The following is a 19,991-nucleotide window of genomic DNA, read 5'->3' as shown; positions in this document are numbered from 1 at the left end:
CCTGCTTGGCTGAAGGAGACATCCCTGGTTATACACCTGTCTCCTGCTTGGCTGAAGGAGACATCCCTGGTTATACACCTTTCTCCTGCTTGGCTGAAGGAGACATCCCTGGTTATACACCTGTCTCCTGCTTGGCTGAAGGAGACATCCCTGGTTATACACCTGTCTCCTGCTTGGCTGAAGGAGACATCCCTGGTTATACACCTGTCTCCTGCTTGGCTGAAGGAGACATCCCTGGTTATACACCTGTCTCCTGCTTGGCTGAAGGAGACATCCCTGGTTATACACCTGTCTCCTGCTTGGCTGAAGGAGACATCCCTGGTTATACACCTGTCTCCTGCTTGGCTGAAGGAGACATCCCTGGTTATACACCTGTCTCCTGCTTGGCTGAAGGAGACATCCCTGGTTATACACCTGTCTCCTGCTTGGCTGAAGGAGACATCCCTGGTTATTCACCTGCTCGTGGCTGAAGGAGACATCCCTGGTTATACACCTGCTCGTGGCTGAAGGAGACATCCCTGGTTATACACCTGCTCGTGGCTGAAGGAGACATCCCTGGTTATACCCCTGCTCGTGGCTGAAGGAGACATCCCTGGTTATACACCTGCTCGTGGCTGAAGGAGCCATCCCTGGTTATACACCTGCTCGTGGCTGAAGGAGACATCCCTGGTTATACACCTGCTCGTGGCTGAAGGAGACATCCCTGGTTATACACCTGCTCGTGGCTGAAGGAGACATCCCTGGTTATACACCTGCTCGTGGCTGAAGGAGACATCCCTGGTTATACAACTGCTCGTGGCTGAAGGAGACATCCCTGGTTATACACCTGCTCGTGGCTGAAGGAGACATCCCTGGTTATACCCCTGCTCGTGGCTGAAGGAGACATCCCTGGTTATACACCTGCTCGTGGCTGAAGGAGACATCCCTGGTTATACACCTGCTCGTGGCTGAAGGAGACATCCCTGGTTATACCCCTGCTCGTGGCTGAAGGAGACATCCCTGGTTATACACCTGCTTGTGGCTGAAGGAGCCATCCCTGGTTATACACCTGCTCGTGGCTGAAGGAGACATCCCTGGTTATACACCTGCTCGTGGCTGAAGGAGACATCCCTGGTTATACACCTGCTCGTGGCTGAAGGAGACATCCCTGGTTATACACCTGCTCGTGGCTGAAGGACAGGTTTACTTTATGTTTGTTGTTGTTGCATTGTCCAGAAAAGGAACCTGCAAGTAAGCATTTCGTTGGACGATGTATACCATGTGTATCCTGCACATACTGTACGACTGATACACTTGAGGATCCCTTTGAATATGAACTGTACAAACTGCTAGGGGAAAGATTGACATGTTGGTGAGGTGATGCTGTCCCAAAGGTGCTCCTTGATGTAATACTGATGCTTTCCCTCTGTTCCATAGGTGCTCCATGATGTAATACTGATGCTTTCCCTCTGTTCCATAGGTGCTCCATGATGTAATACTGATGCTTTCCCTCTGTTCCATAGGTGCTCCATGATGTAATACTGATGCTTTCCCTCTGTCCCATTGGTGCTCCATGATGTAATACTGATGCTTTCCCTCTATTCCATAGGTGCTCCATGATGTAATACTGATGCTTTCCCTCTGTCTCATAGGTGCTCCATGATGTAATACTGATGCTTTCCCTCTGTCCCATAGGTGCTCCCTTATGTAATACTGATGCTTTCCCTCTGTCTCATAAGTGCTCCATGATGTAATACTGATGCTTTCCCTCTGTCCCATAGGTGCTCCCTTATGTAATACTGATGCTTTCCCTCTGTTCCATAGGTGCTCCATGAGCCCCTTATTGACGAGGACCCAGTGTTCATCACCACCTGTACGGAGAGAGAGCTGAGGAAGAGGAAGAAGAGGAAGTTCAGTCTGTGGGTCCGCCAGTGCACATCCACTGGTTTCATCTGTCAGGTACTGTGCGTGCGTGCGCATGAAAGAAGAAAATGAGAGAAAGGGAGATGGCGAGAGCAGTGGAGGAAGAATGAGGGGAGGGAGGGACTGCAGCCTCTTGGTTTTCTACTCTTATATCTGTGAGCTAGGACTGTCCTTAGCCAACTTCGTGACAAAGACTGTCCACCTTCAATTACACCCAGTACAACCACACCGGGGCTTTCACATGACTAGGTGCAATTGTTCTAGACTGTAGAGGACACCAACACTGCAGGACAATCAGACCATGCCCTTCCCCCTCACTCAGACACAGCTGAGAGATCCAGACAAACTGTGATTGGATGACTGATGTGGGACCATCCAGTGCCTCAATCAGTCTCCAGAACCAATGTTTTATTACTGATTTCCAGGAGAAGGTGCCAGTCCACTTAGTATAATTGCTCTCTGTTCTTGGTGGGAGTATGATACGCCAAATGACTGCTGCCCCATGCCTCAAACAGATCCAGGAAGACATGAGAATGTGTAGATATGCACGGGCCGTGTCCCAGTTGGTGGGAAGAAGAATCAATCGATCATGTCTTTGTTTTGTGTAGCTTTCTCTTACTTGAAAACTACAGGGTTAGTAGTATTGTCAATAGAAAACTACAGGGTTAGTAGTATTGTCAATAGAAAACTACAGGGTTAGTAGTATTGGCAATGGAAAACTACAGGGTTAGTAGTATTGTCAATAGAAAACTACAGGGTTAGTAGTATTGGCAATGGAAAACTACAGGGTTAGTAGTATTGTCAATAGAAAACTACAGGGTTAGTAGTATTGTCAATAGAAAACTACAGGGTTAGTAGTATTGTCAATAGAAAACTACAGGGTTAGTAGTATTGTCAATAGGAAACTACAGGGTTAGTAGTATTGTCAATAGAAAACTACAGGGTTAGTAGTATTGTCAATAGAAAACTACAGGGTTAGTAGTATTGTCAATAGAAAACTACAGGGTTAGTAGTATTGTCAATAGAAAACTACAGGGTTAGTAGTATTGTCAATAGAAAACTACAGGGTTAGTAGTATTGTCAATAGAAAACTACAGGGTTAGTAGTATTGTCAATGGAAAACTACAGGGTTAGTAGTATTGTCAATGGAAAACTACAGGGTTAGTAGTATTGTCAATGGAAAACTACAGGGTTAGTAGTATTGTCAATGGAAAACTACAGGGTTAGTATTATTGTCAATGGAAAACGACAGGGTTAGTAGTATTGTCAACGGAAAACGACAGGGTTAGTAGTATTGTCAACGGAAAACGACAGGGTTAGTATTAGTGCCTTGCTCAAGGTCATATTGACAGATTTTTTTGTCTTGTCGGCTCAAGGGATTCGAACCAGTGACCTTTTGGTTACTGGCCCAATGCTCTTAAACGCTAGGATACCTGATTGTGGTGGTGTTGACTGTCTCTGTCTCCCAGATCTATGTGCATCTGAAGGAGGGCCAGGGTCCTGATGGGTTGGCCACCCTGAAGAACAAGCCTCAGCTCCACAGTATGGTGGCCAAACAGCTGTGTCAGAACCTCTCAGGCCGCAACAGCATCATCTTCACCGGGCCCAGCATCACCAGCCTCAACCTGTACCAGGAGTTTGAGAAACAGGGTAGATCTTTCATCCCATTTATCTCTTTACTCCTCATTCTTTCCATCCACCTCTTTCCTCTCTTTCACTCTCTCTGCCCTCTCTCTCTTTACAGTACTGTAATCTCCTTCCTGCTGATCCTCTGCCGTTTTTAATGCCCATAAACGACCTCCGGCTACTGTAGCACTGAAATTGAAGACTGTCAATTGAAGTTCACCTTGAGACTTCCCTGAGAACCAATATGTAAATTGTGTGTATTCTGCTTCCATGCCTACCACCCACTAAGCTGCGTAACTGGCCATACAGTAAACTGTGAAGATGACGTATATTAAATTCTCCTGATTCTTATTTTAGAAACCGAGTGCACCAGTTCATCCTATTGTTAATGAACAGAGCAAACCGCTCTGTGAAGGAAACAGTCTTTCGTTCACCCCTTGTTGAGTAAGAGGTGGTAGAGGGAGAGTCTGTCCTCAGTGCCCTCCACTAGGCTTTATCCTCTGCTCTCAATCTCAACACTGACGGAGCACCTGTAGGGCCAGACAAAATTGATTCACTGTTTAACAGATTTTCCCCCCAGAAAAGTGAGGTGAGCGAGCGAAAAAAATCACATTTGTTCATTAGGTGGATAAGGAAAAACAGTACTTTACAACATTGTCCTAGGCTATATGGACATGAACAATAGGCGAAATATTCAATTTCAGACAGATTTTGCGATTATTATTATTATGAATACACAAATGAACAGTAATGAACATTATTCACATAGGATGTATTATAGAATGCAATATTCGATCATATTAAAAAATGATACAAAATAAAATTATGTATGAATGTATTATCAGTTCATTAATCTACTTAATAGTATAACCTAACAAATTCAAGAATAATTGACAAATAATTGTAATCAAATTTAAAATGTTGCATAATAATGAGTTAATTATGTGAATGCATCTCTATAGCATAGGCGTTAACAAAATATTCCTACAAATATGATTAGGCCTCTCATTGACTAGTAGGCCTTGTAGAAAGATGGTCAATCAAGTTAGGTCTGCCAAATGTAATGTAGCATTGGAAAAAATACATTACATGCTGACCAGACCGGACACGTTGTGTGCGCTAGCGTCGCAAAATACATTTAGAAATCCAAGTTATTCAGTTATTGCACCCACACTGCCAATCACCATTTAAATTCACAGATGAAAAAGCCTGGAAGGAGGAGAGATGGCTTGAAACAATTCGGTTGGCCGTTTTATGTGTGGATTAATTGGCGGAGTAGAGGACCTTGTGCATTTCAGGTAAAATAACAACTCAATGTTTATCCCAGGACAAATTAGATAGCAAAAGCAAGTTAGCTAAATAGGACAAATTAGCTAGAAAGTGCAAGCTAACTAGCTAAATTGCCATACATGTTTAATACTTTTCGACCTGTCCCCAAATTAATGTCATTGGTTCAGAGTTTGTTTTGCTATTTTAACTTGCGTGTCGTGATCGCGTTTGGTGTAGGAGGACAAAATAAATGTATGCACGCAGGCGGTTTGTGTTCCGAAAATTAGAACCCAGTAACTTCGAGCCCAGTAACTTCGAGCCCAGTAACTTTGCTGACCGCATCCTCCTTAGATTGTCTCGTCTTGCTGCCACGAAAAGCCCGCACTTGCTGATCTGCACGAAATGTGTACGTGCCACTGGCGATGTACTTTGCTGGCCTTTGCTAGCTGTTCTCCGCGGCGCATCATCACTTCAAACGCATTCCGTCGTGGTGTTATCAGTTGGTTTACTACTACTGGTCGTACCGGTAAAATGTAAGTTATGAATCGCAAATCACACACTTCAATTCATGAATCATTTTGAGTTCAATTTGGTTATCCAAAATACTATCCATTTGCACTGTGTATTTGCTGATGAATGCCCTGATCTCTGGCCAGTCAATTGGTGAAATTACATTGTTGTTTCGTCTATGATTTGCTTCTAATAGATCTGAAAATGATGCAATAACCTGTTTGGGATAGGGGGCAGCATTTTCATGTTCGGATGAAAAGCATGCCCAGAGTAAACTTCCTGCTACTCAGGCTCAGAAGCTAATATATGCATATTATTAGTATTATAGGATAGAAAACACAGAAGTTTCTAAAACTGTTTGAATGATGTCTGTGAGTATAACAGAACTCATATGACAGGCGAAAACCTGAGAAAAATATACAGTGTCTATGGGGTCATATTGCACTTCATACGGCTTCCACTAGATGTCAACAGTCTTTAGAACCTTGTTTGAGGCTTCTACTGTGAAGTGTGGGCGAATGAGAGCTGATTGAGTAAGAGGTGTGCCAGAGTGGCATGAGCTGATCACGCGCGCATCCGTTAGAGCGACCTGCGTTCCATTGCATTTCTAAAGACAAAGGAATTCTCCGGTTGGAACATTATTGAAGATTTATGTTAAAAACAACCTAAAGATTGATTCTATACATCGTTTGAACTTTTCGTCTGAACTTTCGCCTGGACTTGCCCGCGCCTCGTGAGTTTTGATTTGTTTACTAAACGCGCTAACAAAAGGAGGTATTTGGACATAAATGATGGACTTTATCGAACAAAACAAACATTTATTGTGGAACTGGGAATCCTGGGGGTGCATTCTGATGAAGATCATCAAAGGTATATTATTTATAATGCTATTTCTGACTTTTACTGACTCCACAACATGGCGGGTATCTGCATGGCTTGTTTTTGTGTCTGAGCGCCGTACTCAGATTATTGCATGGTTTGCTTTTTCCATAAAGCTTTTTTGAAATCTGACACAGAGGTTGCATTAAGGAGAAGTATATCTATAATTCTGTGCATAATACTTGTATCTTTTATCAAAGTTTATTATGAGTGTTTCTGTAAATTGATTTGGCTCTCTGAAAATTTGCCTGATGTTTGAGGCACATTACTGACCATAAAGCGCCAATGTAAACTGAGAGTTTTGGATATAAATATGAACTTTATCGAACAAAACATACATGTATTGTGTAACATGAAGTCCTATGAGTGCCATCTGATAAAGATCCTCAAAGGTTACTGATTAATTTGATCTCTATTTATGCTTTTTGTGACTCCTCTCTTTGGCTGGAAAATGGCTGTATGTGTTTTTGTGACTAGGCTCTGGCCTAACAATCATATGTTGTGCTTTCGCTGTAAAGCCTTTTTGAAATTGGACACAATGAGTAGATTAATAAAAAGTTCAGCTTTAATTTGGTGTATTGCACTTGTGAATGGGCACACTAACAAGATAACAATGCATTTAACCAACTGTTTGTTTATAATGAGGGACGTCCCACGTTTAACCTGGACACAAATAGTTGGAATTTGCGCTGGCTTCAGCCATGAATGCATGAGAGAGAAATTAAACATCTGCACGTCGCCTGCAGGTGTGAGCGTGCGTGTTTCACTGTCCATTCCGAGGCTTGCACATGATCTGAGCATGTGATCTGAGGCTGCTTGGTCTCTTGGGCATCAACTTGGGAAAGCATCAAGGGAGAGCGGACAGTGCATGATAAACAAAGAGCCGTGTTGGCCAAAAAATAACATCTGATTTTTTTGGGGTGTGTGGAGAAAAGTGAGGTGGGGCATTCGTTAAACAGTAATTCAATTTTGTCCAGCCTAATCTGGGCCATCTCTCATTACAGCAGGAGGGTGGGTTATAGGAAAGAAGAGGGTTATATTCAGTACACATCAGGATCAAAGCACCCACAAGTACATTACATTGTGCACACAGAAGTAGATTTAGCAGTGTGGTGGAACATTTAGCTGAAAATCCTTTTTGTATGTTGCACCATCCTGAACGTGACTAAGATGTCTAACGTTGTGTGTTTGTCTTCTGCCAGAGATCTACTGCTGTGGGCTGCTGAGCACCAGGAAGAGTGACTGCACTGGCCTGCCCCAGTGCATGCTGGTGAACCCTGAGATCCCACAGCAGAGAGGCCAGTCCCGCAGCATGATGAGAGGCAACACCTCCCTCATCAGCTGGTACAACAAGGGACACTTCCGCTTCCTTACCAACGCCTACTCACCCACCAAGGAAGGTGAGGACTCCCACTCTGCAACCAGTGTTATATTAACAACCTTTTCGTGTTCATCCCTTTTCATTCAGAAGATACGTTCAGGTGGATGTTTAAACTGTGTTCAATCATGGGCATAGATTTGTGGTGAACTGCCTTCAATTTTAAAGCAAAACGTTTCTCCTTATTTTGATCATGTCAACCTACTGCATCACTAGAATGTTCTGAAATGGAGCATCATTATGAAGCTCTTTAGGGCTGACTGATACAAAATGAGTCACCACCCACCATTGACATAATGTGGATTTCCCAGATCAAAGTAACTCCTAGGTGTTAATGCACTCATAATCTACCCTGTGGACTGCTGGGGAACCGTCATGAAACACCTCATCATTCTCTCTCCCTGCATGAGGATGGAGTGATGATCAGAGATAATGAGAAAATCCCTGTTGTTTGGCATGTGAAAAGGTTTCTCACGTCAGACACATTTAATCCCATTTGAAGTGAGGAAAATGCATTATATCTAGATAGATAAACAGCATGGATCCAGAGTAGATGAGTGGAATCGATGGAGAGTTAATATTTCCACTCCCGAGTGCCGCAGCGGTCTAAGGCACTGCATCTCAGTGGTAGAGGCGTCACTACAGACCCCAGTTTGATTCCAGGCTGAATCACAACCGGACGTGATTGGGAGTTCCATAGGGACGATTGGCCCAGCGTCGTCCGGGTCGGCCCGCTGTAGGCCGTCATTGTAAATAAGAATTTGTTCTTAACTGACTTACCTAGTTAAGTCAAGGCTAAATCAAATAAAAACATGCAAATAAACAAAAGCTGCATTATTAATGTGGTATTCAATGAGGAAAATCTACCCAATCTGAATGGATCCAAGAGAGGATGTAGGTATTTTTCATTGTCCCTTAATCCAGTACAAATGATCTCACTACTGATAATATAAACACCCAAAATACAGCAAAACACAACCCCCCTCTCACCCTTCTGTTTTCTTTCCAATCGTTTCTTATGTGGTCATAGCATTTCATTATGGCTACAGAGAAAGCCATCTGACCTTTGAATAAATATAACACTGTATCATTGGTGAAATGGCTGTGAAATGAAGTAATCATGTAAACGACTGAAGCTGAGGCATTGGTGAGGAAGAGTCAAGAGAAATATTTCCAAATTGAGACCTTACCAGGGCTGCTGCTAAGTTATATTATTACATTCTGTTAAGAAAAAAATCCATTGTGTTTCCTGACTGATATGAGGTTACTCTGATCTCGCATTTATTTTTCAAATGACCCTCCAGTAACTTTCCAATTTGTTGTGTAATTAGCATAAAATACCTGAGGATAATTTTTATGGAAGCTACAGATGGAGGTTCAGTCAAGGTAATCGTATCAAAGGCCTGCTAATGGTTCAATTGGGATCCAGGGGACTACTAGACTCGTTCCCTCGCAGTGATCTCCATAATTACACAAACTCCTCATGTTCATCTATTTTTCATGCGGTGCTTCACCTGTAATCAGTTTATTTTAGGTATTGGGTTGATACTTTTTAAAATGCGTTTCTCCTCGCTACGCTAGTAAGCACTCAGGCCTGGTTTTCTTGTTTCAGATCAAGGTATTTTCTGCAGAATATATTGGTTATTTTGGCGCTAGTGAGAAACCATCAAAATGTGATTTTGGGGCCTGCAGTTTAGTTATGTACAGCATCACTCTTTATCCAGTTACAGATAGGCTATACTTTACTGTTAAGATATTATGCCCCAAATTTCACCTGTATTGTACTTCTTTTTAACTCAGTGAAATTTGATTCCCACTCCCATTAGACTTCTCTGAGTCATGTGTTGGGTTCCAGCTCCCATTAGACTTCTCTGAGTCATGTGTTGGGTTCCAGCTCCCATTAGACTTCTCTGAGTCATGTGTTGGGTTCCAGCTCCCATTAGACTTCTCTGAGTCATGTGTTGGGTTCCAGCTCCCATTATCCTTCTCTGAGTCATGTGTTGGGTTCCAGCTCCCATTATCCTTCTCTGAGTCATGTGTTGGGTTCCAGCTCCCATTAGACTTCTCTGAGTCATGTGTTGGGTTCCAGCTCCCATTATCCTTCTCTGAGTCATGTGTTGGGTTCCAGCTCCCATTAGACTTCTCTGAGTCATGTGTTGGGTTCCAGCTCCCATTATCCTTCTCTGAGTCATGTGTTGGGTTCCAGCTCCCATTATCCTTCTCTGAGTCATGTGTTGGGTTCCAGCTCCCATTATCCTTCTCTGAGTCATGTGTTGGGTTCCAGCTCCCATTAGACTTCTCTGAGTCATGTGTTGGGTTCCAGCTCCCATTAGACTTCTCTGAGTCATGTGTTGGGTTCCAGCTCCCATTAGACTTCTCTGAGTCATGTGTTGGGTTCCAGCTCCCATTAGACTTCTCTGAGTCATGTGTTGGGTTCCAGCTCCCATTATCCTTCTCTGAGTCATGTGTTGGGTTCCAGCTCCCATTAGACTTCTCTGAGTCATGTGTTGGGTTCCAGCTCCCATTAGACTTCTCTGAGTCATGTGTTGGGTTCCAGCTCCCATTAGACTTCTCTGAGTCATGTGTTGGGTTCCAGCTCCCATTATCCTTCTCTGAGTCATGTGTTGGGTTCCAGCTCCCATTATCCTTCTCTGAGTCATGTGTTGGGTTCCAGGGGTGATCATCAAGAGGAAAAGTGGTGAAATTCCCTGTCCGCTGGCTGTGGAGGCCTTCGCTGCACACCTCAGCTACATCTGCAAGTATGACGACAAATACAGCAAGTGAGTCACTAATTAGCCCACTAGTTGACATACTGGATCTATTGTAGTAATTTGTACTAATTTGTCATCCTGGGATAAAGGTGTTTGCCTATATGAATGTTCATCATCATAGCACAGGGCTGGCCAACCCGTCTCCTGAGAAGCTACCCTCTTGCAGGCTTTTGCTCCAACCCTAGCTATAGCACACCTGATTCTACTAGCTGCTAACAAGGACATTGATTAGCTGAATCAGCTGTGTTACGGGGTTGTAGCAAAAACATGCATACCCAGTAGCTCTCCATGAGTCTGCCATCCTGGATTACTGTTGGTCTAGTGAAATTATTTTAATATGGCAAAGTATTATGCTGTTCCAAATTCATGAATATTGTGAGGTCCCTACGGTTTCATTGGGGCATGATAGCTGTGTCAGCTATAAACCTTCCCCCGGTGCTGCTATACAGAGAGTCAGCCTGACTCCCCCCGTGCTGCTATACAGAGAGTCAGCCTGACTCCCCCTGTGCTGCTATAAAGAGTCAGCCTGACTCCCCCTGTGCTTCTATACAGAGCGCCAGCCTGACTCCCCCCATGCTGCAATACAGAGAGTCAGCCTGGCTCCCCCCGGTGCTGCTATACAGAGAGTCAGCCTGGCTCCCCCCGGTGCTGCTATACAGAGAGTCAGCCTGGCTCCCCCGGTGCTGCTATACAGAGAGTCAGCCTGACTCCCCCCGGTGCTGCTATACAGAGAGTCAGCCTGGCTCCCCCGGTGCTGCTGTACAGAGAGTCAGCCTGGCTCCCCCCGTGCTGCTATGTGCCCTTCCGTCCGTCGTAACTCTGTCTAATTTCAGATAATCAGCCGGATGTGATATACATCTGACACATATTATAAAATGACCAATTTGTCAAGATCCCAGTTAGCCACTCAGGGTTGGTCTTTTCTTTCAGGTATTTTATCTTCCACAAGCCCAACAAGACGTGGCAGCAGGTGTTCTGGCTGACCATCAGCATCGCCATAAACAACGCCTATATTCTGTACAAGATGTCCGATGCCTACCACATCAAGCGCTATAGCCGAGCTCAGTTTGGTGAGAGACTGGTGAGGGAGCTGCTGGATTTAGATGACTGCTCCCACCCAGTGAGGAGACCACGTAATCTTTATAATATACACCCACATACTGTACCCACACACACAGTCACGTCACACACGTACCCACACACACGCTCACACGTACCCACACACACACTCACGTTTCACACGTACCCACACACACTGTCACGTCACACGATTATCCCACACACACTTTGTCACGTCACACACGGTATTTTATCCCACACACACTGTCAGCGGTCTCACCACAGCATCGTATAAACAACGCCTACACACACTGTCACGTCTCACACGCTGGACCCACACACACTGTCACGTATACACCCACACGTACCCACACACACAGTCACGTCACACACGTACCCACACACACTGTCACGTCACACACGTACCCACACACACTGTCACGTCACACACGTACCCACACACACTGTCACGTCACACACGTACCCACACACACTGTCACGTCACACACGTACCCACACACACTGTCACGTCTCTCACGTACCCACACACACGCGTCACGTCTCTCACGTACCCACACACACGGTCACGTCTCACACGTACCCACACACACACTGTCACGTCTCACACGTACCCACACACACTGTCACGTCTCACACGTACCCACACACACTGTCACGTCTCACACGTACCCACACACACTGTCACGTCTCACACGTACCCACACACACTGTCACGTCTCACACGTACCCACACACACTGTCACGTCTCACACGTACCCACACACACTGTCACGTCTCACACGTACCCACACACACTGTCACGTCTCACACGTACCCACACACACACACACGTGTCACGTCTCACACGTGAACACACACACACACACGTCTCTCACGCGCACGCACACACTGTCACGTCTCTCTCTCTCACACACACACACACACACTGTCACGTCTCACATGTACCCAAACACGTGTGTACACACACACTTTCACGTCTCACACGTACCCAAACACACACTGTTCATCACACGCAAACCACTAACGCACGCTAACCACACCCACTAATACATATTTTCTTTACAATTGCAGACACTGGAATAGGTAATTCCTTAAATTAAACCATATTTTAATAGTGTCTGTGTTAAATGGGTTTGGGGACGAAACCTCTAGGTGTAGAGCGCAGGTCTCTATATCTGTGTCTGAACTCAAGAGAAATGTCTATAGATGAACGTTTCTCTACTGAGGCACAAAGCAAAGCCATTGTACTATCTACATGCCTCATAATGTTAGTGTCACAGGCTGCATGACAAAAAAGTGTTTGGATAATTTACTCTTCAAATGTGCAGAATGTTTCTTATTTTTTTCTGACCGGGTTAAACGTTGTTTCCATGTAGTGTCACTCTAATGTCAATCTATGATTCTATTGGACCACCTACCGAGCAACATCTGGGGTTTCTCTCCAAGATAGACCTGAACCACTAAGCAGATATACTATATATATACATAATGCCCAGGATTCATGATGTTTAAATGAAATATGGAGGAGAAGTAGACCTACGTTACTATTTCCTTCTAGAGCTCTTTCTGCTGATGGTTCATACCTGGAATGGGAAATCTCCTACTTATCAGGGTTGTGCTTACTGTACTCAACTCCATATCTCAGCCAATAGGAACCTTTCAACTTGTCATCAGATTATGACTGGCAGTCCTTATATTTGCAACATCATTGGAAATACTGGATGGTGTGACTTGTGGTCAGGTTTTCAGACTGCAAAGGGAAGGTTTGATGATGTGATAAAACGATGTGCCAATGCTGGCCACATGAACGTTGGTTTGGATGAGGCGTACTGTTAATGTACAGCATGAACACAGTCTCAATGTGGCATAGTCTTGGATCATCGAGAGCTGCAGGGGTCAGTTCAGTTCAACTCTAGATATACACGCTGAACCATCCACAGCCATACTCACTCACTAACAGACCACACAGACATGGGCTGTTCCCAGTTCAGGTCTACTGAATAGGGCGGGGTCTCTGGCTGGGTTGGTCACGTCCACAGCTCATTCCCTGGAAGCAAGCCTGACATTGATCTATAAAGTATGTGAATTGAGTTTGAGTTAAACATTTCATACCATCAGCCAATGACTCTCAGTCCAATGATGTCACTAAAAGATGGAGAGAAGACAACACCAGACCCACAGAAGTTTGTCAACGTTATTCCTTCCAAATGTGCTTTGGAGAATGGAATCTCCTGTTCTGTAATGACTTTGAGAGGGTGCTGTCTTGCATCTTGTATGGAGACAGAATAGTACCCCAATGTGTTGTATGTGGAGCTGTTTAAGTCAGTGAAGTGAATGTCACTGTGGATTAATAATGTCTTTTTGGCCAATAGACTTGTCAGTGTAAAAGTGTGCAATTCCAAAGTCCACACACACAGGACTATTTTATCCCTTGGCCGATAACATACATTTGTGCTTGTCCACTCCTTGCCACTGTGACTGTCTTATTGATGTGTGAAGTGTTTGTGAGATTTGTCCTAACTAGGGCACTACTCATGCACTTTCGATCGTCTTGCACTTTAAAGTGATTCAATAAAGGTCTATTGATGTTTACTAAATATCCCTAGCTATGATGAATCCCTTTAATTAATGGTTGTACTAAATGCTTCTTCAGAAAATAGGAGTTAAATGATGCACATTAATACTCCAGAACTAGTGTAAATCCATGCTCTGTCACAGAATACTGAAGATTTAATGCTGTTTAACTGGTATCACCTAAGTTTCCTCCCTAATTGAGTGCTCAAATATTATTTGAAGAAGCAGGAAATCAAAGTTTACTAGAAAGGGAAATGAGTGTCTATTGAGTGCTGATTTATGCAACCTAGTGCTACAATATTTATGTAGGAATGATTTAAAAGGGGATATTGCTGATCAACTAAAGTACACTTGATGATGAACACTAAAAACCAATGAAATTGAAAATGTTATGACTATTTACCTAAATATTAATATGTGCATAGGCAATTGTGGTAAATAAGGTATGTATACTGAACAAAAATATAAAGGCAACATGCAACCATTTGAAAGATTTTACTGAGTTACAGTTCATATCAGAAAATCAGTCCATTTAAATAAATTCATTAGGACCTAATCTATGAATTTCACATGACTGGTAATACAGATATGCATCTATTGGTCACAGATAACAACTATAAAAGGTAGGGTGTGGATCAGAAAACCAGTCGGTATATGGTTTGACCACCATTTGCCTCATGCAGCTCGACATCTCCTTCACATAGAGTTGATCAGGCTGTTGATTGTGGCCTGTGGAATGTTGTCCCACTCCTCTTCAATGGCTGTGCGAAGTTGCAGGATATTGGCGGGAACTGGAACACACTGTCGTATACGTCGATCCAGAGCATCCCAAACATGCTCAACGGGTGACATGTCGGGTGAGTATGCAGGCCATGGAAGAACTGGGACATTTTCAGCTTCCAGGAATTGTGTACAGATCCTCGGGGCAGTGCATTATCATGCTGAAACATGAGGTTAAAGAATGGCACGACAATGGGCCTCAGGATCTCATCAAGGTATCTCTGTGCATTCAAATTACCATCGATAAAATCAACTGTGTTCGTTGTCCATAGCTTATGCCTGCCCATACCATGCAGTAAACCCACCTCCACCATTTGGGCACTCTGCCAACAACGTTAACATCAGTGAACCACTCGCCCACACAACTGCGGTTGTGAGGACGTACTGCCAAATTCTATAAAACAACATTTATGGTAGATAAATGAACATTCAATTACCTGGCAACAACTCTGTTGGACATTCCTGCAGTCAGAATTCCAATTGTACGCGTCCTCATCTTGAGACATCTGTGGCATTGTGTTGTGTGGCAAAACTGCACATTCTAGTGGCCTTTTGTCCCCAGCACAAGGTGCGCCAATGTAATGATCATGCTGTGTAATTAGCTTCTTGATGTGCCACACCTGTCATGTGGATGGATTATCTTGGCAAAGGAGAAATGCTCACTAACAGGGATGTAAATAAATGTGTGCACAAAATTTGAGCGAAGTAAGCTTTATGTGCGTATGGAAAATGTCTGCCATCTTTTATTTCAGCTCATAAAACATGGGACCAACACTTCACATGTTGCGATTATATTTTTTTAGTGTATGATTATAGTTCTATTAGTCTTCACTTATAGGTAAGACAAATGATTGTCATTTTTCACATTTTCTTTCTCCCAAAAAACATTGTCGTTCTTGTGTATGTTTGTGTGAGCCACTAGTTCTGTGCACTGATCACTGTCTGAAAGAAGCTCTGACATGCCATACATTGGTTGATAATGTTCATAACAATGCTCTTTTCTTCTGAATTGTTATATTGATAGACACCAAGAAGTATGCATGATACAGTCAACAACTGTTCAAAATAAACACTTCTACTCAGCCATGTATTAGATATTTTCTCAGTGCCTTGTACATATAACATATTTTGTTCTTTTGGTATGTTAAAAAAAAATCAGTTGAGGATTTATTTTTTATAAAAGAGAGCAATATGGACAAAACCACAAAGGCATTTGATGCCAGTATCATTTGGCGATTTCAGATGTCTTCTGCATAGAAAAATATGTAATTTATTTGAGATGCATGTGTTCATGAATTTCATTAATTTTCTCACTCCATGATTCTGCAATTAGGTTTTACGTTCAACTCTTACAACACAGGTAGCCAAGTCATATTCAGTACCTGAGGCCACATCCTATCATTCTTTTTTAGAATCCATGGCCATTTCTCATTGCCTGAAATGTCTGTGTCAGTCTGGTATCACTGTAATTCCCTATAGCATCTGATAGGCCATTTTTATTGGATCTGGGGGCCCATGCCAAATCTTTTCAGTCTCCTGAGGGGGAAAGGTTTGGTCGTGTCCTCTTCACGACTGTCTTGTTATGTTTGGACCATGATAGTTCGTTGATGTGGGCACCAAGGAACTTGAAACTATCGACCCGCTCCAGCCCCGTCGATGTTAATGGGGGCCTGTTCAGCCCACCTTTTCCCGTAGTCCACGATCAGCTCCTTTGTCTTGCTCACATTGAGGGAGGTTGTTGTCCTGGCACCACACTGCCAGTTCTCTGACCTCTTCCCTATAGGCCGTCTCATCGTTGTCGGTGATCAGGCCTACCACTGTTGTGTCGTCAGCAAACTTGGGTGAACAGGGAATACAGAAGGGGACTAAGTACACACCCCTGAGGGGCCGCAGTGTTAAGGATCAGCATGACAGATGTGTTGTTGCCTACGCTTACCACCTGGGGGTGGCCCGTCGGGAAGTCCAGTATCCAGAGGGACGAGTTTTGTCCCAGAGTCCTTAGCTTAGTGATGAGCTTCGTGGGCACTATGGTGTTGAATGCTGAGCTGTAGTCAATGAACAGCATTCTCACATAGGTGTTCCTTTTGTCCAGCTGAGAAAGGTTAGTGTGGAGTGTGATTGCGTCATCTGTGGATCTGAAGGGGCGGTATGCGAATTGGAGTGGGTCTAAGGTGTCCGGGAGGATGCTGTTGACCAGCCTGTCAAAGCACTTCATGGCTACGGACGTGAGTGCTACGGGGCGGTACCACTCCAGTGCACCCACCTCTACCTCTAAACTAAGCTCTTAATGAACAATTTGAGACTGCATGCAAATAAGGATATTACCATACACAGCATCTCTTTGGCTACTCAGGCAGCCCATGCCCATTGTGTTCTTAATAGGTCGTTTTTTTACTCACTATTTTGTGAATGTTTTTCATTCAATTTAGTCTTCACTCTGCATTAGTGATCAAGACTGATAAAATACTGTATAATAGCCAACATGGAGTCTAATGGAAGTAGCTCAGTGAACTGTGAAGTCTAATGGAAGTAGCTCAGTGAACTGTGAAGTCTAATGGAAGTAGCTCAGTGAACTGTGAAGTCTAATGGAAGTAGCTCAGTGAACTGTGAAGTCTAATGGAAGTAGCTCAGTGAACTGTGAAGTCTAATGGAAGTAGCTCAGTGAACTGTGAAGTCTAATGGAAGTAGCTCAGTGAACTGTGAAGTCTAATGGAAGTAGCTCAGTGAACTGTGAAGTCTAATGGAAGTAGCTCAGTGAACTGTGAAGTCTAATGGAAATAGCTCAGTGAACTGTGAAGTCTAATGGAAATAGCTCAGTGAACTGTGAAGTCTAATGGAAATAGCTCAGTGAACTGTGAAGTCTAATGGAAATAGCTCAGTGAACTGTGAAGTCTAATGGAAATAGCTCAGTGAACTGTGAAGTCTAATGGAAATAGCCCAGTGAACTGTGAAGTCTAATGGAAATAGCCCAGTGAACTGTGAAGTCTAATGGAAATAGCCCAGTGAACTGTGAAGTCTAATGGAAATAGCTCAGTGAACTGTGAAGTCTAATGGAAATAGCCCAGTGAACTGTGAAGTCTAATGGAAGTAGCCCAGTGAACTGTGAAGTCTAATGGAAGTAGCTCAGTGAACTGTGAAGTCTAATGGAAATAGCTCAGTGAACTGTGAAGTCTAATGGAAATAGCTCAGTGAACTGTGAAGTCTAATGGAAATAGCTCAGTGAACTGTGAAGTCTAATGGAAATAGCTCAGTGAACTGTGAAGTCTAATGGAAATAGCTCAGTGAACTGTGAAGTCTAATGGAAATAGCTCAGTGAACTGTGAAGTCTAATGGAAATAGCTCAGTGAACTGTGAAGTCTAATGGAAATAGCTCAGTGAACTGTGAAGTCTAATGGAAATAGCCCAGTGAACTGTGAAGTCTAATGGAAATAGCTCAGTGAACTGTGAAGTCTAATGGAAATAGCTCAGTGAACTGTGAAGTCTAATGGAAATAGCTCAGTGAACTGTGAAGTCTAATGGAAATAGCTCAGTGAACTGTGAAGTCTAATGGAAATAGCTCAGTGAACTGTGAAGTCTAATGGAAATAGCTCAGTGAACTGTGAAGTCTAATGGAAATAGCTCAGTGAACTGTGAAGTTTAATGGAAATAGCTCAGTGAACTGTGAAGTTTAATGGAAATAGCTCAGTGAACTGTGAAGTTTAATAGAAGTAGCTCAGTGAACTGTGAAGTCTAATGGAAGTAGCTCAGTGAAATGTGAAGTTTAATGGAAATAGCTCAGTGAACTGTGAAGTTTAATAGAAGTAGCTCAGTGAACTGTGAAGTCTAATGGAAGTAGCTCAGTGAAATGTGAAGTTTAATGGAAATAGCTCAGTGAACTGTGAAGTTTAATAGAAGTAGCTCAGTGAACTGTGAAGTTTAATAGAAGTAGCTCAGTGAACTGTGCTCATGTCGTGTGATGAGTAACCTTGCCTCAGCCTATTGGCTTCTTTGCATATTCAAGCCTCTCAAAATAATAGTGCTGCCACATCTGCAGGATTGAAAGTCTGAAGTTGAGACAAAGATGAAATGAGTGTCTCCACCATACAAGGAAAGTAAATTAACTTTTCTGACCTCAGGGCATCATTATTTGATATTCAAAGGTTAATAAAAAATAAATACAATAACCTAATAACATAAGGTGCTATCAAAATAATGTAAAGAATTCTAGTAGATAATATTGAAATAGTTATAATGTTCTCAATCATTGGTCAGTAGTACATTTGTCAAGAATAATAAGGGAAGTTGATTAAATTAAATCTAGTTTCAGCATAGTATATTTCACATTGTACTAATGTGTAAATAGCTCATGTAAACTGGACCAAACATCCTAACGTATCAGATTAATTCTATAAGAATGTATTCTCAAAAACTGTATGTACAAAACAAACTGCAATGTATGATTGCTCTGAGAATATTGTGTTGCAGAAACTGCTTCTCGTCCTGTGTCTTTTATCGGTGGAGGAAAAGTGATAGCTGTGTCATGTTTGTACACTCCTCATTGTGTATTCCCTCTGTAATCTCCATGTCAACTGTGCACCCCCTGGGCCCAGATTTTCAAAAGTTGTTTATCTAGATTTCTCCTATCAGATAGCATTAAATGCATAGAAATAGAATGCATCCCCATTTTCTGTTCTGTTCATTCTATGTGTCTATGCATTTAATCCAATCTGATAGAAATCCATATTTTGAAAGACTGGGCCATGACTGACTGAATCATATGTTGATGAGCATTTACACCATGTTGCACACATTTAATAAATGTTCATGATTTTATACACCACCAGTGTCGTGTTTATGTAGGCCCTGTAAAGGGTTTACAAAGGCTTCGTTAACCTTATACGCTTTATAAAATTATACTTTATCTAAAGCGTGACGAATATGGGCATATCACGCTTGCTCACCCTGTGGGCTAGGAGTATGGTGCATGCCTATGCTAACACCCCCTGGGGGCTAGGAGTATAGAGCATGTCTAAGCTAGTGCCTCCTGTGGGCTAGGAGTATGGAACATATCTAGGCTAGCTCCCCCTGTGGGCTAGGAGTACGTCTAGGCTAGCACCCCCTGTGGGCTAGGAGTACGTCTAGGCTAGCACCCCCTGTGGGCTAGGAGTATGGAGCATGTCTAGACTAGCTCCCCTGTGGGCTAGGAGTATGGAGCATGTCTAGGCTAGCACCCCCTGTGGGCT

At 43.2% G+C, this 19,991-nt stretch overlaps 1 protein-coding gene across 1 annotated transcript in view; it reads left to right on the top strand.

Moving 5' to 3' along the window:
- LOC124038782 (piggyBac transposable element-derived protein 5-like) overlaps window positions 1-11,689 on the top strand; it is a 36,306-nt gene extending 24,617 nt beyond the window's left edge. Inside the window, exons 3-7 of the mRNA XM_046354847.1 lie at window positions 1,804-1,938; window positions 3,372-3,552; window positions 7,389-7,586; window positions 10,239-10,344; window positions 11,266-11,689. Of these exons, the coding sequence (XP_046210803.1) occupies window positions 1,804-1,938; window positions 3,372-3,552; window positions 7,389-7,586; window positions 10,239-10,344; window positions 11,266-11,689 (1,044 nt within the window). The remainder of the gene's footprint in view (window positions 1-1,803; window positions 1,939-3,371; window positions 3,553-7,388; window positions 7,587-10,238; window positions 10,345-11,265) is intronic.
- Window positions 11,690-19,991: the final 8,302 nt, after the last annotated feature.

Source organism: Oncorhynchus gorbuscha, linkage group LG06, assembly GCF_021184085.1.
Source record: "Oncorhynchus gorbuscha isolate QuinsamMale2020 ecotype Even-year linkage group LG06, OgorEven_v1.0, whole genome shotgun sequence".
NCBI classification, from domain to species: Eukaryota; Metazoa; Chordata; class Actinopteri; order Salmoniformes; family Salmonidae; genus Oncorhynchus; species Oncorhynchus gorbuscha.
Note: the sequence above shows the minus strand (reverse complement) of the source record. Positions and strands in the feature narration are given on the sequence as shown.